At 43.7% G+C, this 24227-nt stretch overlaps 1 protein-coding gene across 3 annotated transcripts in view; it reads left to right on the plus strand.

Annotated features, from left to right (window-relative positions):
- LOC115150524 (SLIT-ROBO Rho GTPase-activating protein 3) overlaps positions 1-24227 on the plus strand; it is a 107957-nt gene that overhangs the window by 33726 nt on the left and 50004 nt on the right. For all 3 annotated transcript variants that reach the window (XM_029693929.1, XM_029693927.1, XM_029693926.1), the window contains 2 exons: positions 5938-6133; positions 20026-20188. In XM_029693929.1, the coding sequence (XP_029549789.1) occupies positions 5938-6133; positions 20026-20188 (359 nt within the window). The remainder of the gene's footprint in view (positions 1-5937; positions 6134-20025; positions 20189-24227) is intronic.

The raw sequence follows: 24227 nt of genomic DNA on the forward strand, positions 1-24227 counted from the left end.
TTACTGGATTGGATTGGTACAATCATTTGACATCGATTTATGCTGTGGAGACGCACGATAGTTGATGATCAACTCAAAGATTGCAGCAAATGTGCAGAGCTAAAAATAAAATGGCATTCTTGACACTGTTTGTTTGAAAAAAACATTTACTAGAGTACTGATTGCTGAACTTGAATGTAATGTATAATGTGGCCTGCATCCGGCACTGATGATCTTACTGTTAGGTATTTGTGCTGAATTGGAATATTTGCTCAAGTATCAAACTCAGACAGTGTATGGTAGTTAACCCCCAGATGAAGTGGTGTAAATAGACAAAAGGGCTACTCTGTTGTAGGATAAATGTTGTTCAGTAAGTAGCTTCTCTCCCTCATGTAATTGTGGTAGAATTGCCTCATCAAGCTATTTCTGTCTCAGCCCTATCTCCACAAATGGAAACACGTGTAGAGAAGAAATGCTGCGCGCTTGCCGTGTGTAATTGCTGCATTGCCTAATCAAACAACAGTGTCAAAGCCAATAAAATTGTACCCTTCAATTAAAGGTTGTTCTTATGGCCTACATCTAATTAGTAGAGCTCTTGTTCATTTTGGGGACTTGAATTACCTCCATCTCCCCTTGAATTACCGCTATCTTCCCTCTCCCTATCCCCAACACTGGGTGTAGTCTGTGCTTATTATCCATACAAACGCTTGAACAAGTAAACCAAAAACACTGTTTGAAATTCAAATTTTTATTTCAAATAGGGTGCTCACAGACTCAAACAAGCTCCTTTTTTTCTAATAACTTGATTGCTTTCAGAATTGGGCCATAGCCAATAATAAAGCAGTTTACATTTGATCTCATGGATTCCTTTTCATTCCATAAACCATTGATGTTAACACATAATCCAGAATGTTTAATTTTTGAATATGTTAAAAGGTCCATTTTGAAAAAGTTTCTTTGAACTGATGTCATGCTGGCTACAATACTTGTTTTGGTACTGTTCAAAAGGGCAAAGCATCGTCTGTAACTGCAGGCCTAAATTCACAGTATTCCTCCTCTTCACAGATTGAAAAGAACCACTGAGGGTACAGACACTTTAAATAAACCACAGCGGATGTGCAAAATGAGGAATCGGGAATACACGGGAATAATTGTGCAATTGCTCATGGTTTCTAAGAGGCAAGGACACACTTCTGGCATGCGTGACCAATTTTTTTTCAATCGTCTGTCAAATCCACCACTGCAGCTGCTGGTTCACAGTCCCCCGTTTTTCATGAGAGTGTTTTAAAAAGTGCTCCCTGCCATTCATGCAAATGGGTGTCAGCTTTTTCTGGGGCGTTTCTCCCAGCTTTGCTTGTTTTGCCACTGGATAGCCTATGTGCTGAGAGGGAAAACGAGAGAACGATAAAAAATAATGGAAAGAAAGGAGGAAAAGCTGTCTGTCATTTGGTCTGGGAAAGGCTCACAGTCCCTGGAAGTATGGATTGGAATGTGTGTGTTGTAGTAGTAGTAGCCGGGCATCTCCAGGGATGGTACTAGTTATAGGAGACCTCTATGAAGGCCCTTGCAGGCTGAAGTCACAGAAGCTAGGAGGGAGAGGGAGGGAGGCACCTGGGTAAAGGGAAGAGCTGGGACAATGGTTAACACAGATTGTCATCCCATATTTCTGTTCTTTAAGCTTACAGTCAACCTTGGCCCAGGAATCCCCCCTCCCCCCCAAAAAGAACACTGCCCTTTTTAATGCCGCCATATAAAGAGCCTTTTAATACATACCGTATGACACATGAAAAAGCTTTGATCCCGCATGCTGAATACAGGATACTCATGAGGTCAAGCCTTTCTCTTTCTGTTGGCTAGTGATACCACCTTTCAATCCAGCAGCTAGCTAGTATTACATTGCTTTCATAGAATATTTCCCTTTTATTCCATTTGTTTATTGTAGCTCTTTTATTCAGATCAGAAAGAGGAATCTCAGGTTTGCTGGTTTGTTCTGTAAAATAGGTCAGTCTTTGTTCTTTTGTCGAGGCAGAGTTGGATCTCAATGACAACACTACAAAGCCGATGAAGACTCAGGTTTCTCTCCTGGGTACAGACCAGCATCAAGGATCTGCAGGGAGACTGCTAGTGTCAGGTTCCCCTCATAGATGCTAGTTGCTTCTGATTCAGGATTTAGTCCAAGCGAGGGTTTGATGCACCTACTCATTGACAGCAGTTTGATTATAGGTCCACTGCTGTATGAATTCCTGAAGCCAGTTCTCACACAACTCATCTTAGTTCAGCTCAGCTCTGGAGCCATTACACTACATTACATTCAGCAGGCGGTCGGGTCTCATCTTCCTAAAGAGATGTTCAATAGCCCAGGGTGGAACTAGGGTTAACACAGACTGTTTGAAAACTCAGGGACCAACAACATTAAGCTTACAGCTCTTTCAGACATGTGTGGTGCTGATTGACAGCTTTGCCTGAGGGTTGTTAGAGAGAGAAACACTTTGTTAACACAGTGAGCTGCTTGGAAATATGTGACCAGACATTTCATGGTTGTTAGGTGTGCAAGGTGAAAACTGTTATTTTTCAGCCAACTTTTGGTATTTTATTAGGATCCCCATTAGCTGTTGCAAAAGCAGCAGCTACCCTTCCTGGGGTCCACACAAAACATGAAACATAATACAGAATGACAATACAGAACATCAATAGACAGAACAGCTCAAGGACAGAACTACATACATTTAAAAAACGGCACACATAGCCTACATATCAATACATAAACACAAAATATCTAGGTCAAATAGGGGAGAATAACGGCGTTGTGCCGTGACATGTTGATTTATCTGTTTTTTGTAACCAGGTTTCCTGTTCGGGGGGGGGGGGGTGTAAGTGTGTGTGTCAGAGCTGTGTGTAAGTTGACTATGTAAACAATTTGGAATTTTCAACACATTAAAACCTCTTACATCTAGACGTTCCGCTAGCGGAACACCGCTCCAATATCCAATGATAAGGCGTGGCGCGAAATGCAAACTCCTCGAAAATCCGAAAACTTCCATTTTTCAAACATATGACTATTTTACACCATTTTAAAGACAAGACTCTCCTTTATCTAACCACACTGTCCGATTTCAAAAAGGCTTTACAACGAAAGCAAAACATTAGATTATGTCAGGAGAGTACCCAGCCAGAAATAATCAGACACCCATTTTTCAAGCTAGCATATAATGTCTCAAAAAACAAAACCACAGCTAAATGCAGCACTAACCTTTGACGATCTTCATCAGATGACACTCCTAGGACATTATGTTATACAATACATGCATGTTTTGTTCAATCAAGTTCATATTTATATCAAAAACCAGCTTTTTACATTAGCATGTGATGTTCAGAACTAGCATTCCCACTGAACACTTCCGGTGAATTTACTAAATTACTCACGATAAATGTTCACAAAAAACACAACAATTATTTTAAGAATTATAGATACAGAACTCCTTTATGCAATCGCGGTGTCCGATTTTAAAATAGCTTTTCGGTGAAAGCACATTTTGCAATATTCTGAGTAGATAGCCCGGCCATCATAGGCTAGCTATTTTGACACCCACCAAGTTTGGTACTCACCAAACTCAGATTTACTATAAGAAAAATTGGATTACCTTTGCTGTTCTTCGTCAGAGTGCACTCCAGGACTTCTACTTCAACAACAAATGTTGGTTTGGTGCCAAATAATCCATAGTTATATCCAAATAGCGGCGTTTTGTTCATGCGTTCAAGACACTATCCAAAGGGTAACGAAGGGTGATGCATGGACGCGTATCATGACAAAACATTTCAAAATATTCCATTACCGTACTTCGAAGCATGTCAAACGCTGTTTAAAATCAATTTTTATGCAATTTTTCGCGTAAAATAGCGATAATATTCCGACCGGGAGTCGTTGTTTTCGTTCAAAGACTGAAAAGGCAAAATGGACTCTTCACGTGCACGCGCGAACCCGTCTCATTGTTCTCAGATCGACCACTATCCAAATGCGCTACTGTTCATTCAACGTTCTGGTGCCTTCTGAGAGCCTATGGGAGTCTTAGAAAGTGTCACGTTACAGCAGAGATCCTCTGTTTTGGATAGAGATGACAAAGAAGGCCAAGAAATGGTCAGACAGGGTACTTCCTGTACAGAATCTTCTCAGGTTTTGGCCTGCCATTTGAGTTCTGTTATACTCACAGACACCATTCAAACAGTTTTAGAAACTTTGGAGTGTTTTCTATCCAAAGCTACTAATTATATGCATATTCTAGTTTCTGGGCAGGAGTAATAACCAGATTAAATCGGGTACGTTTTTTATCCGGCCGTGAAAATACTGCCCCCTATCCATAACAAGTTAATGTTTCTTATAAAAGGAAGAAGTGATACAGTTAGCCAAGAGAGACTGGCATGCATTGTATTTATATCAGCCCTCTGATTACAATAAAGAGCAAGACGTGCTGCTCTGTTATGGGCCAGCTGCAGCTTAACTAGGTCTTTCTTTTCAGCACTGGACCACATGACTGGACAATAATCAAGATTAGACAAAACTAGAGCCTGCAGGACTTGCTTCTTGGAGTGTGGTGTCAAAACAGCAGAGCATCTCTTTATTATGGACAGACCTCTCTCTCTATTGAATCTATATATTTTGAATTCTAATCTGACTTTGGTGCAGGTCATGTTGATCTTCACCTTACTGTCTTAAGCTAAAAACACACTATTTCAAATAAAATCAACGTTTATTTGTCACATGCACAGGATACAGAAAGTGTAAACGGTACAGTGAAATGGTTACTTGCATATTTACATAGTAGCAATATCAAAAATAGACTACATGACCAAAGGTATGTGGACACCTGCTCTTCAAACATCTCATTCCAAAATCATGGGCATTAATATGGAGTTGGTCCACCCTTTGCTGCTATTACAGCCTCCACTCTTCTGGGAAGGCTTTCCACTAGATGTTGGAACATTGCTGCAGAGACTTGCTTCCATTCAGTCACAAGAGTATCAGTGAGGTCGGATTGGTCTGCCATGTGGCAGACCAATCCAAACTCATCTCTCAGCATGTCCAGTTCATCCATTATCTCAGCCAATCTTAGCTAGCGGGACACTTCCTTTCTTTTTCCATGGCTAAACCAACTGGGCTTAATTCTTATGCTTAGAAGTAATGTCGTGCGCCATACGCCTAGTGTCTTGAAACGGGTCACATTTTGTCAAACACAATTTTTTCCAACAGTTTGCTAAGAGCTGGCAACAAGCTGATAGGTCTGCTGTTAGAACCAGTAAAGGCCACTTTACCACTCTTGGGTAGCGGAATTACTTTGGCTTCCCTCCAGGCCTGAGGGAAAACACCTTCCTCTTGACTCTGATTAAATACATGACAGATAAGAGTGGGCATAGAGTCAGCTACCATGCTCAGTAGCTTTCCATCTAAGTTGTCAATGCCAGGTTTGTCATTATTGATCAATAACAATCATTTCTCCACCTCTCCCACACTAACTTTACAAAATATTCACTTACAAAGCTATTGGCAGCAATTTGAGGGAAAACATGCCCGGTTTAAAAAATAAGAAACTGTGACTGTTAATGAGATTTCACTGCCATCCGTAACCTATTTCACAGTTGGAAAATAATCCTTTGCACAAATATCATAACAGAATTATTATAAACCCATAATAAGATAACGTATTAAATGTCTCTTTTGCACTTTTTTTTATCCCTTTTGAATAAATCCACAGAACGATTTGGGGTGGTGTAAAACAGCAAATACATTAACTCTTAGATATATGGTTTCAGAGATGTTTGTGGAGCACGTGTCAACAAAGATAGAAAACATAGCGAAGGAAGGGTTGATTGAATCCCTCCCCATACCTTGATCTGTTGGAGATGATGACCCTGTTATGACTGATTGACTCTTGCCAACTTTCTGTTTTGTGTTTTGATACACAGAGATCCGTAACCAGCTGGTGGAGCAGTTTAAATGCCTGGAGCAGCAGTCCGAGTCTCGTATCCAGCTGCTGCAGGACCTGCAGGACTTCTTCCGCCGCAAGGCTGAGATCCAGCTGGAGTACTCCCGCAGCCTGGAGAAACTGGCCGAGCGATTCTCTAACAAGATCCGCAGCTCCAGAGAACACCACCAGTTCAAGTGAGTTTCATCCCTGCAGAGATGAGACGACGACATGGCTAGAGACCACTGAGCTTCAAACTGAGACAAACATTTAAACTGTATCTGAGGCAGCGAGGGAGAGAGTGTGTGTGTGCAAGCGTGTGTTTGTGGGTCTACTTGCCTCGCAAACACGTGTCTACTCTATGTTTGTGTGTGTGCTTGGGTGGGCAGAATTTATTTTTCAATTGCCTGAGAGCGTGTGAACTTATTGAGTGCACATGAAGTTACCCTGAACAAAAATATAAACGCAACATGCAACAATTTAATTTCATGTAAGGAAATCAGTCAATTAAAATAAATTCATTAGGCCCTTATCTATGGATTTCACTTGACTGGGGAATACAGATATGCATCTGTTGGTCACAGATACCTTTAAAAAAAGTAGGAGCGTGGATCAGAAAACCAGTCAGTATCTTGTGTGACCACCATTTGCCTCATGCAGCGCAATACATCTCCTTCGCATAGAGTTGATCAGGCTGTTGATTGTGGCTTGTGGAATGTTCTCCCACTCCTCTTCAATGGCTGTGCGAAGTTGCTGGCTATTGGAGAGAACTGGAACATGCTGTCGTACACGTCGACCCAGAGCATCCCAAACATGCTCAATGCACAGGAGGTTGGTAGCACCTTAATTGGGGAGGACGGGCTTGTGGTATTGGCTGGAGCGGAATAGGGGAATGGTTTGATGCCATTCCATTGACTCCATTCCAGACATTATTATGAGCCGTCTTCCCCTCAGCAGTCTCCACTGGTGACATGTCTGGTCAGTGTGCAGGCCATGGAAGAACTGGGACATTTTCAGCTTCCAGGAATTGTGTACAGATCCGTTCAACATGGGGCAGAGCATTATCATGCTGAAATATGAGGTGATTGTGGCGGATGAATGGCACGACAATGGGCCTCAGGATCTCGTCATTAAAATAGCCATCGATAAAATGCGATAGTGTTCATTTTCCGTAGCTTATGCCTGCCCATACCATAATGCCACCGCCGTCATGGGGCACTCTGTTCACAACGTTAACATCAGCAAACTGCTTGCCCACACGACGCCATGCACGCTGTCTGCCATCTGCCCGGTACAGTTGAAACTGGGATTCATCTGTGAAGAGCACACTTCTCCAGTGTGCCAGTGGCCATCGAAGGTGAGCATTTTCCCACTGAAGTCAGTTACGACGCTGAACTGCAGTCAGGTCAAGACCCTGGTGAGGACGACGAGCACGCAGATGAGCTTCCATGAGACGGTTTCTGCCAGTTTGTGCAGTAATTCTATAGTTTCATCAGCTGTCTGGGTGGCTTGTCTCAGACGATCCTGCAGGTGAAGAAGCCGGATGTGGAGGTCCTAGACTGGCGTGGTTCCACATGGTCTGTGGTGTGTTAGGTCAGTTGGACGTACTGCCAAATTCTCTAAAATTACATTGGAGGCGGCTTATGGTAGAGAAATGAGCATTACATTATCTGCCAACAGTTCTGGTGGACATTCCTGCAGTCAGCATTCCAATTGCACGCTCCCTCAAAACTTGAGACATCTGTGTTGTGTGACAAAACTGCACAATTTAGAGTGGCCTTTTATTTTCTCCAGCACAAGGTGCACACTTTTTTTTAAGGGGTAGATCAGCTTTAATATTGCAGATAGATTATGGATTCCATCAATATTATTGTCTGCGTCATTTTCAATCCCCCATATATTTTGGGGTAAATATATATATATTTTTTTTTACTATTTTCTACATTGTAGAATAATACTGAAGAAAGAACACAAATGAAATCATGTAGTAACCAAAAAAGTGTTAAACAAATAAAAAAATATTTTATATTTGAGATTCTTCAAAGTAGCCACCCTTTGCCTTGATGACTGCTTTGCACAAGGCGGGGCTTTACCTAGTAGATGACCTGGAGCCAGTGGGTTTGGCGACGAGTACGAAGCGAGGGCCAGCCAACGAGAGCGCACAGGTCGCAGTGGTGGGTAGTATATGGGGCTTTGGTGACAAAATGGATGGCACTGTGATAGACTGCATCCAATTTGTTGAGTAGAGTGTTGGAGGCTATTTTGTAAATGACATCGCCGAAGTCGAGGATCGGCAGGATAGTCAGTTTTGCGAGGGTATGTTGGCAGCATGAGTGAAGGATGCTTTGTTGCGAAATAGGAAGCCGATTCTAGATTTAATTTTGGATTGGAGATGTTTAATGTGAGTCTGGAAGGAGAGTTTACAGTCTAACCAGACACCTAGGTATTTGTAGTTTTCCACATATTCTAAGTCAGAACCGTCCAGAGTAGTGATGCGAGACGGGCGGGCAGGTGCGGGCAGTGATCGGTTGAAGAGCATGCATTTAGTTTTATTTGCATTTAAGGGCAGTTGGAGGCCACGGAAGGAGAGTTGTATGGCATTGAAGCTTGTCTGGAGGTTAGTTAACACAGTGTCTATAGAAGGGCCAGAAGTATACAGAATGGTGTCGTCTGCGTAGAGGTGAATCAGAGAATCACCAGCAGCAAGAGCGACATCATTGATGTATACAGAGAAGAGAGTCGGCCCGAGAATTGAACCCTGGGGCACCCTCATAGAGACTGCCAGAGGTCTGGACAACAGGCCCTCCAATTTGACACACTGAACTCTATTAGAGAAGTAGATTGTGAACCAGGCGAGGCAGTCATTTGAGAATCCAAGGCTGTTGAGTCTGCCGATAAGAATGTGGTGATTGACAGAGTCGAAAGCCTTGGCCAGGTCGATGAATATGGCTGCACAGTATTGTCTCTTATCGATGGTGGTTATGATATCGTTTAGGACCTTGAGCGTGGCTGAGGTGCACCCATGACCAGCTCTGAAACCAGATTGCATAACGGAGAAGGTACGGTGGGATTCAAAATGGTCGGTAATCTGTTTGTTAACTTGGCTTATGAAGACCTTAGAAAGGCAGGGTAGGATACATATAGGTCTGTAGAAGTTTGGGTCTAGAGTGTATCCCCCTTTGAAGAGGGGGATGACTGCGGCAGCTTTCCAATCTTTGGGAATCTCAGACGATACGAAAGAGAGGTTGAACAGGCTAGTAATAGGGTTGCAACAATTTCGGCAGATAATTTTAGAAAGAGAGGGTCCAGATTGTATAGCCTGGCTGATTTGTAGGGGTCCAGATTTTGCAGCTCTTTCAGAACATCAACTATCTGGATTTGGGTGAAGGAGAAATGGGTAAGGCTTGGGCGAGTTGCTGTGGGGGGTGCAGGGCTGTTGACCGGGTAGGGGTAGCCAGGTGGAAAGCATGGCCAGCCGTAGAAAAATGCTTATTGAAATTCACCATTATCGTGGATTTATCGGTGGTGACAGTGTTTCCTAGCCTCAGTGCTGTGGGCAGCTGGGAGGAGGTGCTCTTATTCTCCATGGACTTTACAGTGTCCCAGAACTTTTTAGAGTTTGTGCTAAAGGATGCAAATTTCTGTTTGAAAAAGCTAGCCTTAGCTTTCCTAACTGCCTGTGTATATTGGTTCCTAACTTCCCTGAAAAGTTGCATATCACGGGTGCTATCACGATGCTAATGCAGTATGCCACAGGATGTTTTTGTGCTGGTCAAGGGCAGTCAGATCTGGAGTGAACCAAGGGCTATGTCTTTTTCCACTCTGCTGTGATTTCACAGAAGTTCTGAACCTTTCTATTCTCATAAATTCTACAGATTGTAAATTAAATATAAACATTTTTGCTAAGAGTATTATTATATTATTTTTTGATTTGACTATTACTTTTTATATCACCCAGCAGTGCTTTTTGCAGAGTTAGCTCCAGGTAAATGTTGCAATTCTTCAGCCATTCCTGAACCTGCGACCAAAAACAAGCTACATATGGACAGAACCAAAACAAATTATCTAATGCTTCTGTCTCTTCACAGCAAAATCTGCATTGCTGGGATGATTGTATCCCCCATATATATATAACATTCTATAAGTTTCAAGAATTTTGTATAATAATTTAAATATAAAAACTCAACATTTTGAATTCAGCGTAGTTTTGTGTATCAGTTCATGGAATCGGTACATCAAAAATCGCTTCCCAACTATTTTGCTATCTATATGGCATAGCTGTCATTTCTTTTGGTCCTTAAATGAAACTGGTATACTTTTTTATTTATTACAATTTTCTTTAACCAATTTTGGTCTTTAATGCAGGGCCGACAGACAAGTTCCATACTTTCTCCCACTTCCAAAGGCCCCTTCCATTTTTGCGGTAATGCTGCAAATAGTTGGTTGTAATTTTGAGTAGAGCAGACATTCCATATATTTTTATTAATTGCATGTGTGACATAACTACACCAGTCCTATTTATGATATAATTTACAAAGATTATACCGTTTTTTTTTTTCTAGGAATATATATTTTTTAATCAATTAGCATATTTGAGTTTAACCATAATATTTGTTGTAATATTTGTTCTGTCTTTTCTGGTGGATTAAACTGAAATTGCTACCAACTTTCTATGGCTGTTTTAAAAATAGCAATATTTTTGGGATTATTTCATTTTCAAATAACCGAAAGTGAAAGGTTGTAATCTGAATAAAGGGAAAAAAGGCCATTCTTGAACATGGGGGGAGACATTCTTACTAATATGCTTGGGAACCTGTTCGGACTTAAGTTTAACTTTTGAATGACTGAAGCCTTTACTGAGAGGTCTATGCTTTCATATTTAATCATTTCTGCCCTCCTATTTCATATTAATTATATAAATAGGCCCATTTAATTTTGTCTGGCTTACCGTTCCAAATAAAATTAAATACTTTTTTGCTCATATCATTTAGAAAACAAGTCACTAGGTGTAGGCAAGGCCCTAAGCAAATAGGTAAACTGGGATATGACTAAAGAGTTAATCAGGGTGATTTTTCCACAAATAGACAGGTATTTTCCTTTCCATAGTAGCAAGATCTTATCTATTTTCTATTAAAATGTATTGTAGTGAGAAAATTTATTTCTTTCAGGATAGGAATACAGAATATGTCCACTTCACCGTCAGACCATTTTATTAGTAAACTACACTGTAATATGAAAGTTGCATTTTTTTGTGATCCAATACGTAATGTAGTACACTCATAATTTGGTTGTAATCCAGAGAAGTTAGAAAAATTATCTAGATCCTCTATGAGGCTGTGGAGGGATCCTTATTGTGTATTTAAAAGAAAAAACATGAATCATCAGCGTACAATGACACCTTTGTTTTTAAGCCTTGGATTTCTAGCCCTTGATATTATTGTTGGATCTGATTTTAATAGCTAACATTTCGATGGCCATATCAAATAGATATGACGATAGAGGTCAACCATGTTTTACTCCTCTTGACACTTTAATACTTTCTGAGAAGTAGCCATTATTTACTATTTTTCACCTAGGGTTACTATGCATAACTTTAACCCATTGTATGACATATTCTCCAAAATTGAAATATTCCAGTCGTACTTTATCAAAAGTATTTTCAAAGTCAGCTATGAATACCAGGCATGGTTTCCCAGATTTTTCATAGTGTTCTATTGTTTCCAGTATTTATCTTAAATTAAGATGAATAATAATCCAACCATACCTTTTTAATTCTTAGCTTTTTGTGCATATGGAACATTTCTGTGATCTTTTATTTCAGCTCATGAAACACGGGACCAACACTTCACATGTTGTGTTTATATTTTTGTTCAGTACACATCCATTCTTGCCAAGTTTTTATTCCCAGATCTTATACTACTCCATCCTGTCTCTTTCTCACCGTAATCTTTCCAAAACCGACTCCTACTGCGTTTTAGGTTCACTCTCTGATTGGATAGCCTTAGGATATAAACATCCTTCTTAGAATATGCAAGCGAAAAAGATTTTTCCTCTTTACTCCTTAGAAATCTCCAACCATCCAAAGGCGATAAAAAAGGAATTTCATTCTGGATGAAACCTCCATTTTAATTGGCACTCCAGAATCTCCACATATAATGCTCCTCTTCCTGTAGTTCTGGGCTGAAGAGGGAGTCACAGCCAGCCAGGCCTTCACCGGTATTATCCTATAGGTTCCAGGCACGGCCGCGGCCATGCATGCTAAGAGAATGGACCTTGTTTCCCATTACATCAATGGATAACTTGATTATTCTCTGCCATGGTGGGCTGCCAGTGATAGATTTGCAGCTTGCTAGCCAGCCCCAGCCTTCACACTGCAGCATTTGATTACAGTGCAGTCGTATGCTGCAAAATGTACTCCTCATTCTCTATCTATACAGTATCAACTGTACTCCCAGCTTTTGAATATAATAGCAAGCTACACATTCTAAAGGTTAACTAGGTTAATATGATAACAGTGATCATAACAGTAGTTATGAAGCTTTGCATGTCAGTGCAGGCAGTAGAGTAGAGGGTGTGTTTCAGAGGGCTTTGTATCATCCATTGAGTTCAGGCCCTGTGGAATTGGATGGGGATTTGACTCAGTAATTGAGGCCAGCTGTTCTAGAGGAGGCAGCCTGCACCAGGGTCCCCAAGGCCAGGCAGACAGTAAACAGGCCTGTACTGCTGCAGACACTTTGGCTTAACCAACACACTTGCACTGACTGTACAGTCTTCTAGTAGACCAATCCAAACAGTTGTTGAAGAGCAGGCAGCACAGTTCTGACCAGACTCTGCATCTCATCTCCCTCTGCCACCTCAATGCCTTCGCCAAGGCTGCCTCAACCACTACTCACTCATAGGGCTGCAGTGGAAAGCATCCATCTACAAGTCTGTAGCCGCAGAGTCTTTGGCTGTGTGTAGTTATCTGGCAAGACACACACACACACTGGATATTTGTGTGTTGACACTTTGATTAAACACACTTCTTTATGAGGGCCACATCTGACTCTACTGATATCTACTTTATTAAGGAAAACATTGACTTTCTATGCCTGTGATATGTGGTTGTCCCAGCTAGTTATCTTACAATGAATTCACTAAGTGTAATTCACTCTGGATATAAGTGTCTGCTAAATGACTGAAATGTAAAATGGCTTCACTTAGACTCCATTAAGCCAACCAAAGTCAACCATAAAAACATTTGACCAATTAGCATTGACAGTGGCCTTGTTAAAGACCCTCACGTCGTAAGTAAACTCTGGGCACAACGTCTACTGTATATACAGTTACAGTATTTGTCACCCACGTATGTAATATGGATACTTGTTTTTTACCCTGTTCTTACTGTCTCATTAGTTTAAACACAAGCAAGCTCCAACTCTCAGTTTTTGGCTCTCTGTGGATATTTCCGAGTTGTGAGGTCACCCCAGCAGCCCAGCTCTCTGTGGAAGGATAGGTCATGAACAGCATAACCCCTCCGCTGCCTAGCAACTCATGTATGGCAGTCCGCTGCCTCTACTCTGCACTGCACAACACTATGGGAAATGAAAACTGGACAGTTAAAGACTCTGGTTGGCCTGGCCAGGGCAGACGTCCACATTGAGCTGCTGGGTCGCTGCCCCTGTACTGTTGGTTTAACCCACACTGTACAAACGCGGCTTTATGAGCCGAGTTTATGAAAGCAGTCACTGATACAATGCCCAACACCAACACCACTGTAGTTTACAGCTGCTCTGCCATGGGGCTGTCTGCTCGGTCTGATCTTGACTCGTCTACATTAACAAATCAGGCAGCTCTAGTATCTCTCGTTAGACTAATTAAGATGAGGGTGAAGTATCCCATCACTCCCCCTCTGATTGGACCACATGAAAGGAGAAGCTGAGGGCATAAGTATGCAAGAGATCCCTGCAGCTCAGCTAAACTCAGACCTACACTCTTTGAAAAAGAGTTCCAAAAGTGTTCTTCGGCTGTCCCCATAGGATAACCCATTTTGGTTCCAGATAGAACCCTTTTTGGATCTGTGGAAAGGGTACTACATGGAGAAAAAAATAGTTCTTCAAAGGGTTCTTCTATGGGGACAGCCGAAGAACACTTTTAGGTTTTAGATAGCACCTTTTTTTCTGAGTGTACTGCTCCAGCCTACTTGGGTCTCTGCTTGAGATCTGTCAGTCTGGTCCCAGTCAACCCACACCAAAACACCAACCACCAGAAATCTATTTGCTATTCCATTAAATGGTGGCCTCACTGTAAGAGAGTGTGTGAGGGCTTGTCTCTGCCCTTTAGTTGGTGCCGATCTTTTTCATTTTTTGCATGTAGCTAGATCTACACAACAGATGACATGGGATTTGGACTCATCTTGACATTAGACCACTTAGAGATCAAATCAACTTTGATTGTGGAGTGAACTATCACTTTTAAACATTGTGTCTGTGGGGCTTCAGGCACTTCCTATTGCTCATTGAATGGTGTTCAATGTCTATGAGACAGACAAAAGACATTGATTGAGGAAACGTTTCAGGGTTAATCATTAAATGGGGATTTTAATCACACCCTATTAAATTAAAATGGCTGAATATGGTCAGTCAAAACAGGTATTAGAAATAATCAACAGCAAGCAAGCCATTAGAAAGCAGCTCATGTAATATTGAAAGGAAACATAACCTGTCTGAGAGAGATAAGATAAAGCTTCCATTAACATCCAATCCTGTGTGTTCTTGTGTGACCGTGTGTGTGTGACCGTGTGTGTGCCTGCCTGCGTATGTGTGTTAGTGCACGTGTTGTGTGTGTGTGTGTGTGTGTGTGTGTGTGTGTGTGTGTGTGTGTGTGTATAAGAGGTCATCATTAATGATTGCCCTGGTATCGCGCTGAGCCACGCTGTCTCCTCCATGCTTGTTCTGCTTAACTACAATCACTCTGTTGGCCTCTTATTTGTCTTAACCCTGTTCCATCTGATGTTTCTGCCTGCCATCTCTGTCCAGCTGCCTGTCTGTCTGCAAAACACAAAACATGTACCAGTTACTGCAAAACATGAAAGACTGACTTTACATGATTTTTCATTTTAAACAAGAACTGTACTGTTTCGTATTAAAAACCAAACCATCCTGCAATGTATTATGTAGCTACATACTATGGGCTACAGCCCTAAGTCTATGTTCTATTGATTGTCTTTGACATTTAATCTAATATCAAATTTCTTAATTGGTCCAAATACCGACCCCTTCAGCAATGTAAAAATATCCTACGTCTTTATGGATGTTATTTGATAAAAGGATTTCAGATAACTCAATCAGCAAGGAAGCCCGATTAAGCTTTAGCCTGAACGGCTGATAATTCATGTGCTGTGTTCATGATCATGTGCCAGTGATTCCTTCACTAATTATTCAAATGCTTATGAGTATCAGGGAAGTATCAACTTCCCAGTGACTCCCAGAAGAATGCTATGCGTTATGCATGGGGTTGCTAGGTTGGCATACTTGCCTTTGGGTCAGAGGCAGCCCCAGGGCTGCCCATCTGCATTCCCCCAAATGGCTTAGAATGAATATTCCATAATATAGACTCCAGTATGTTCTGTACATCATATTCTGTCTATACAGATAGTATTGAACCAGTGCATTTTTAACCTCCGGACATAAATGAGAACCATACGTCCTCTGATCTGTGTGCCCACCAGTCCTACTCAGCACACTGACTGTACAGCCCCTCATCATCTGTACAGCGCCCATCACTGAGTCTTTCCCCGGTGGTGTAGTGGGGTCAGAGCAGGACAGGGGTTAAATGTTAAACTATGTCCCTGTCAGAGAAAGGCTAGGTGTGTTCAGAGCAAACATCAAACTCCTCTCCAAGGGAAAGTGGGAGAGGCCTGTAGTCCCATATCCCTTAGTTACCTCATCCAGCTGTAAACCTATCAGCAGCACCAGGTAGGGTGTAACCACCACCACCATCACCACCACCACATTGCTCTGGCCTAGTCTGCAGCTGCTATCAAATGTTGGCACCTTCCTTCCCCAGTGCAGAGCGGGTTAAAAGCTCTTCAAAGAGCTCTAAATTTTGGGTTGCGTCCAAAATGGCACCCTATTCCCTATATAGTGCACTACATTTGACCAGTCAAAAGTAGCGCACTAGATATGGAATAGGGTGCCATTTGGGACGAAGCCCTGGTGTGATTAATAATGCGTACTTCCTTGTGGAAGTCCTCTGAAAGGTCCTATGTGTTCTATACATGCGTGACTAAAGAGTGAGCATTCTTCTACACATCACCTCAACTTGTTAAGGGTATAGACTACATTATGGAGACAGCTTATCAGTTATTCATCCTTGAATGAAATGATTAGCGAGGCATCTTCAGATTCTAAAGACGCGTACACACACACACACACACACGAATACACACGGATACACACACACACACACACACACACACACACACACACACACACACACACACACACACACACACACACACACACACGAACACACACGGATACACACACACACACACACACACGGATACACACACACACACACACACACACTTTAGTTTGTTCTTAACTGACTTGCCTAGTTAAATAAAGGTTAAATAACAAAAGTTGAGAGAGCATGGTGGTGAAAGACAGAGCAGTGTCCTAACACAGTGGTTCCCAAATTGAACTCACTCAGTCTTTAAACTTACTCTTGAAAGTTGTAATAGTAGAATGCACAAGGTGCAATTTCTAAATTGGGTAGTGTATCATCAGTTCCTCTTGTCATGTTAGTCACTGCATACCTTAGAGAGCTATTTAGAACTTGTCAGAAATGTCCAGATGTTCTCCAATGCGGTAAGGGGCGCCTTGAAAAAGTTTAGGAACCATTGTCCTAACAGATGAGCCTGATGCTGTAGAGAGGCTCTCCTTTCTCTCCTCTCCTTTCTCTCCTCTCCCTCCTCTCCTCTCCTCTCCTTTCCTCTCCTCTCTCCTTACCCCTCACTCCTATTGAGTCTCAGGGAGCTCATCCTCCACCCTCTCCATGTTAATGATACCGAACTCCATAATGGCTGGGGGGACAGAAGGAACCCTGGGAAAACTGAACCTTTTGAAGCTTTGTATTACCCTGCAGTAAGGCTGCTGACTGACACTCAACCATCCAGAGAGACAGGAAGGAGAGCTGGCTGCTGCCGACCTGGAGACACAGGGAGGACTTATAGTTTCAGGTGTGAGGATGAGGAGGCCCTTTATGACTTATACTAGGGCTGTGTCCTGAGGATCTGCCACCCTGTGCTCCAGTACTATAAAACCAGGGCCACTGTGGGCTGCATCTACAGTATCACTGATTGAAAATATTCAGCTCTCTCCCTCCCTCTCAGAGAAGAGATGGGTCCTGCTGCAGCCACACAGCCACACAGGTCTAATTGCCTGCCTTCTGCTCCCACTTCCTGTGAAATGAGGACAGCAGCTGGAGAGAAGAGAGCCTGCCTGCTTTTGTCTGTTTCCTCAGGAAAAGGGTTTAACCCAGGGCCCAGAGAAACAGTGACAGGCCTGGCCGGATTCTCAGATGTCTCTTTTCGGAGGCTCTACTTATAGTTATGGTCTAGTGGTGTGGGTGGGGTTTTGCAGCGTTGGCAGTTTCAATGGTGCATTGAAAGTCACAATGAATAGGCAGCTAAGGTATTGTATGTATATAGCTCAAACCTCTGTACTTGTTCTAGTGAATAATAATAATAAGGCTCAGGCTGTGGACCCAGATGCCCAAATACCTCAGCACCCTTTGAACACACAGTTGCTTTGTCACAGAGCGTTGGAACTCCCTCTCCCTCTTGCTCTCTCCCAGGCAACACCCTACTAGCGCTGAGCTGCTGTCACGCTAAACAGCTGACTTTATTTTAATAATCAGGGAAAACAGTGATTTTACGGGCAGATTAATATTTTATCAGCGATTACAGGGGCTTGGAGATGCCTGCTCAGCGTTTCTGCCTAGCCGAGCAGAGGAGGAGTGCAGTACTACAGACAGGGAGCCCTGTAAATAGAGCCTTGTTGTTTGAATGGCTAGGGACTTGCTTTGGCAATGTTAACATGTTTCCTATGCCAATAAAGCCCTTGAATTGAATTGAATTGAATTGAATTGAATTGAGAGGGAGTGAAAGAGACTGGGAGTGGGGAGAGAGAAAGACTGGGAGTGGGGAGAGAGAGAGAGAGAGACTGGGAGTGGGGAGAGAGAGAGAGAGAGAGAGAGAGAGAGAGAGAGAGACTGGGAGTGGGGAGAGAGAGAGAGAGACTGGGAGTGGGGAGAGAGAGACTGGGAGTGGGGAGAGAGAGAGAGAGAGAGACTGGGAGTGGGGAGAGAGAGACTGGGAGTGGGGGGAGAGAGAGACTGGGAGTGGGGAGAGAGAGAGAGACTGGGAGTGGGGAGAGAGAGAGAGACTGGGAGTGGGGGGAGAGAGAGAGAGACTGGGAGTGGGGAGAGAGAGACTGGGAGTGGGGAGAGAGAGAGAGAGAGAGACTGGGAGTGGGGGAGGAGAGAGACTGGGAGTGGGGAGAGAGAGAGAGAGAGAGACTGGGAGTGGGGAGAGAGAGACTGGGAGTGGGGGGAGAGAGAGACTGGGAGTGGGGAGAGAGAGAGAGACTGGGAGTGGGGAGAGAGAGAGAGACTGGGAGTGGGGAGAGAGAGAGAGACTGGGAGTGGGGGGAGAGAGAGACTGGGAGTGGGGGGAGAGAGAGACTGGGAGTGGGGGGTAAAAGTCATTTTTAAACCGTGATCCGATGGACAATGCTCAATCAGACCTTTTCAAATGCAGAAGTCTGAATTCTTGCTTTCAAAGTATAATATGATTCTCTGCCCAACTTCTTCTTCACAGCAAGCATCCTTCTTCCTCTTCCTCAAATGGTGAGATTCATCTTGGCTCAGCTGAGTTTACCTGCATTAGCATCTCACCAGTCGTAGACTGTCAGTATGTATGGCTGTGGTAGAACCATATGACTGTATAGCATGTTAACTGTGTACATTGTGGTGTCTTGCTGTGGGGGTAAGTGGGAGAATAATGGTAGCAGCACTCTGGAACAGACAGATAACAGCTTGATTAGAAGTGATTAACATTGCGGAAGCTCTCTGTAGAGGGGAACCTTTGATGTTAGCACTGATCCCAGTTTTCACCCTGGCTCAGTGAAACCCTATCCTGCTATCTCTCTCACTCTGCCTCAGACCCCTCTCTCGACTTTGTCCTTTCCCCCAGAGTTTGAGATAGGGTTTAGACGGAGGGACAGGGGTGTGTGTGTGTGTGTGTGTGTGTGTGTGTGTGTGTGTGTGTGTGTGTGTGTGTGAGAGAGAGAGTTAACCTACACTGGAGGGGGATGCAGTGAAAGCGGATTAGGCTTCAGTCAGAGCCCACGCCTCTCAGGGTCATTATGGTTACCAGCGTTAAGGAATGAAACAATCGATGCCGTGTCAGACTGGAGCGCTGCAAGAGAAACTAATGGCATCTGTTCTGGCCTAGTGCCATCACTACAGAGGGATCGAGATAGAGAGGGGGAGTGAGGGAGAGACGGATGGAGAGAGGAAGAGAGATAGGGTCGGTGGGAGAGAGGTAGAGAGAGATGGAGAGAAAGAGTTGGGAGAGACAGGCAGAGAGAGAGTGCTGTGATGTATAATGTCAGTGTGGTTGTCTCTGCAGTCAGCCAACAATGGGATCATGCAGCAGCTGTATTGTTTAGTGTGAACAGGAATCAGCCTTAGTAGCCCTCATGTTTTACTCCAACAAAAGCTGTCAAAGAGAAAAACATAATGCATGTGTGGGTGTTGTCTACCCAGAGCAACCTTGGGCAACTTACTCACTCACATTTACTGGGGATGGGCTATGCTCAACTTAATGGCAAGTCATCAACCTTCTGCGGGAGTTCAGATATTTGCTCTGACCATCACTTTTGGTCTGTTGCCTGTTGAATAGACACCCTAATCCGATAGTAGGTCTTAAAAATATTGAAATGATAAAAGCAGAGACAAACGGCAGGTATGTACTGTATGTTACAGTAACACTTGCATTACTAATCCCTCTCACGTCACCTCCTCTCTGTGTTGTGTTCAGGAAGGACCAGCACCTGCTGTCCAGTGTGAACTGCTGGTACCTGGTACTGAACCAGACCAGGAGAGAGAGCAGGGACCACGCCACCCTCAATGACATCTATACCAACAACGTTATCGTCCGCCTCGCCCAGATCAGCGAGGACGTCATCCGCCTCTTCAAGAAGGTCAGTTAATACGTCAGTCATCCCTCTGTCCGTCCATCCGTCTGTCCCTCTGTTTACACCTTTCCTTATCACCAGTGCCCATGTGGTCAGAGAGCTCTGGCTTTTTTCGTGAGTTTGCTGAGCAGTAATGGTCAGCATGTCAATTGATCATTCTCTAAGATCGTGATCATACACAATTAATACCAGGCCTCATTGTTTTTGTTGGTTAGAACCGCATTCAAACCTGCTTTCAAACCAGCGCTTTTGAAATGAGTCTGAAAGAAAGCAATTTGCCTCCATCCTTTCCATCCTCCAACGTTAGTATACAGATTGACGGTAGGCTACCGTGAGACTGTGTGAGCAGCGCTGTTTTTTGAGCAGCTACATCACCAGATGACACATTGTATACCTCCGTCTGTTCCCTGTGGCCTGTGGAGTAGTAGTAGAGTAGCAGGGTTGAGGTAAAGCAGGCTACGGTACCCTCCTGACCCCCTAACCTCCATGGTCCCACTAATCCCCCTGGGGCCCTACCCCTCCCCCTGGGCCCCTACCCCTGCTCACAACAGTCCCTGCTGTTGTGAGCAGTGTCTTGCCCTGTGTCAGCAGAGATGACTGAGGTCTAACCCACACACCAGACCCCTGTTTACACCTGGTAGGACTTCCTGGAGGTGAGACCCAGCCTGCACTGCCATCCTCCATTCACACAGTACTGTGCGTGTGTGTGTGTGTGTCGGCAGGAATGTGAATGGGGGGAAAAGCAACGCTGTAGAGAGCACCAGCCTGGGCTGAGAACAGAACAACCTCCTGTCAGTCAATGAAGTGTCCTCAAGTAGCTTTTCCTCTGGCTGGTAATATGAACGGCGCTATGTGAGCTCGCTGGCAGGCCTAGAGGTGACAATGAATAACATGTTAAAGAAATATGCTGTGTAGTTTTGTAGCTGTCAAGAAAATTAATGGAGCAGAGAGCTGAGTAGGCTACAAGTGAATCAAGCAGCCCATGAAAGAAAGACCCAGGGATGCCCAAGATTTCTCATATCCAGACAGTCATAAATGAATACATAGATAGTTCCATTTTCATGCGATCTGACCTTTGACTTGACCAGAAAAAACTCTGGGCCTTTTCTAGGCCTGATCTGTCCAGGGAAAAAGACACAGGTCTTTGTTGTAGTATCTCTCCTCAGTAAGGTGTTCTCTGTTGGAGGTTTAGTAGCCTCTGAGTCTGGTTAGAGCTTGATAGCTACTTCGGTGGATGTTGAACACATTTCTAGCAGCAAATGTGTTGAAATATAGGCATGGTATAAAAGGGATAATCAACTCAGGTCTCTATGCGGCAACTCAGAAGGTCAGTTGAATTACTCTAGTGCGTCGTAGAACACACCTTCTCTGCCATTCATTATTTTCCATAGAACACACAGCCCCTTGTTGATTATCCCTTACGTATATCACCGGTATGACAAAAAAATAAACATTTTCACCTAGTCGGCTCAGGGATTCAAACCAGCAACCTTTTGGTTACTGGTCCATCATTGTTAACCGCTAGGCTACCCGGGTGTGTGGTATAGGCTACGGTATAGGCTGCTATACAACACCCCCTCGTGCTATGGCTCAGTCAAGAACCGCAAAGTCTCAGTGGGTTGCACAGTTCAAAATCCGGTCAAGATAAATGGAACAAACAATAGAATTAGGCTGCACTGTGTTCCCCCCCCCTTTTTTTTAGAGAGAAGAGAGTATTTCATGAATGTATTATTTGTAGGCCAGCACAATCTGACTTGTCACATCTATATTCTTACTGTGTGTTGCATCAGGATTGTCCACTCCCTGCTCTGCTCCACATTGTCTCCCTCTGCAGTGTCTGACATCAGAGCCACGATGCATACAAATGCCATTCAACTGCTGCCAGGAGGCTTTCACATATTTCTCACAAAAAGAGCTTGTCACTTATCACATTCAGGCCAAGGCTCTTTCATATCTGATTTAACAAGACATGTTCCCTGTACTCCCTGGGAGGTCTGATGATGAAGGTAAAATAAAAGAACAATTTGGCTACCTCTTTCTCTCTCTCTTTCTCTCTGTCTTTTCTCAGTATATTTTAAAGGGTGGAGGGAGACACAATTATTGTCCAAAGCTCAGAAAATTCCATCTCAGCTGGCCCCTCCTGTTGCTATGAGCCCCTCCCTTCGTGATTGATTCCACGGTCCAATTTTGACTCGTCATCAGCCTGCGTACGTTAGGGCTTGGTTGTTATGGTTAAACCTGTTTGGCGTAACCCATACAAAAATAGATGATGTGCGTTCAAGTATGAACAGGGTGTAAGTGTGCCTGCGTGCAAGCTTACGTGCGTCTACCTGTGTGTGTGTGTGTGTGTGTGTGTGTATGTGAGGCCTGGTGCTTGGCTCTGTGCTGTAGAGTCAGAGAGTAGCAGCGCTGCTGACTATCGATCCCACAGTATTACCCTCCACTATGATTTATGTCCACAGAGGGCCACCTTAGCAGGCAGAACCATAAATCCTAGCAGACATGGACATATAGGGACCATATATCAGTTTCGATATACACAAAGCTAGGACCTGGAACAGTAGGGACTCATAGACAGTGGAGGCTTTGGGGACAATATGGGAGTGTGAAACGTCCTATATATGTGTGAGGGTCGTTATGAAAGATACTGTTAGCCGTGAGGTAGAGTTTGAGAGTAATTACTCATGGTCTCTGCTCTAGAAAAACTTTTCTGAGAAAAGGTTAGTCAGTCATACTTCTGTGAAGTTAGTAAAGGTGTTATTTCCTTTGTGTGCCTACTTTGTTTTCTGTGAATACAGTAATGTGTGGTGTGGGTGGATTCACACACCCCTGTAGTCTCAATCTAGGAACAGATTGCTTTCTGTCGCACGTACAGCCATGCTAGCAATTACTTTCTCTCACTGAGCTCCCACAATACCAGGTGTGTTCCCACTCTCATCATCACTAGCTAGGTTGTGTAGGAAGGCTGTAAATGCTGCAGTGTGCCAGGAAAACATTCCCACAACATTATACCACCGCCACCAACCTGTAGCGTTGACTCCAGACAGGATGGCGTCATGGACTCATGCTGCTTATGCCATCAGCATGACACAACAGGAACCGGGTTCGTTGGACCAGGTGATGTTTTTACACTCCTCAATTGTCCAGTGTTGGTGATCGTGTGCCCACTGGAACAGCTTCTTCTTGTTTTTAGCTGATAGGAGTGGAACCCGGTGTGGTTGTCTGTGGCAGTAGCCCATCCGTGACAAGGACGAACGAGTTGTGCGTTCTGCGATGACGTTCTGCACACCACTGTTGTACTGTACCGTTATTTGCCTGTTTGTGGCCCGCCTGTTAGCTTGCACGATTCTTGACATTCTCCTTCGACCTCTCATCAACGAGCTGTTTTCACCCACAGGACTGCCGCTGACTGGATGTTTTTTGTTTGTTGCACCATTCTCTGTAAACCTTAGACACTGTCGTACGTGAAAAGGAGCAGGCCGTTTCTGAGATACTGGACCAGTGTCTGGCACAGACGATCCAGTCGCTTAGGTCACTCGTTTTGCCCAATTTAACGTTCAATCGAACAGTAACTGGATGCTTCGGTGCCAGTCTGCCACGGCCACGTCCCTCACTGTCTGTAGGAGGGAACCATTTTCGTGAACGGGGTGGTGAACCTAATAAACTGGCCACTAAGTGTTTGTCCTTTGTAAAAACACATTACTCAGAGTCCTGGTCCGTCTTGAAAGCTGTTAGAAGAACTCAACGTCATTGACAAGTCAAGCTTCCATCAGTTACAACATATTTCTCAAGGCTCCTTTTGAAAAACAACACTGTACATGACATGACAGAATGGCAGTCTGGACATTGGTTGACACCAGGGAAAGATGAAACAGCTGATTGTGCCTTTTCCCAGCTTGAGTCATTACTGATGTCATCTACTTGCATGAGAAATCGAAAGACCTCAATGAACTGCATGATTGTGTGTGACCACATCATATAGGCAAGTAAGTGGTAACACTATAACTGCTGATTGGGGGTGTTTCCCCATCCACTCAGTACAGAC

The sequence above is a fragment of the Salmo trutta genome, chromosome 16 (assembly GCF_901001165.1).
Source record: "Salmo trutta chromosome 16, fSalTru1.1, whole genome shotgun sequence".
Taxonomy (NCBI): domain Eukaryota; kingdom Metazoa; phylum Chordata; class Actinopteri; order Salmoniformes; family Salmonidae; genus Salmo; species Salmo trutta.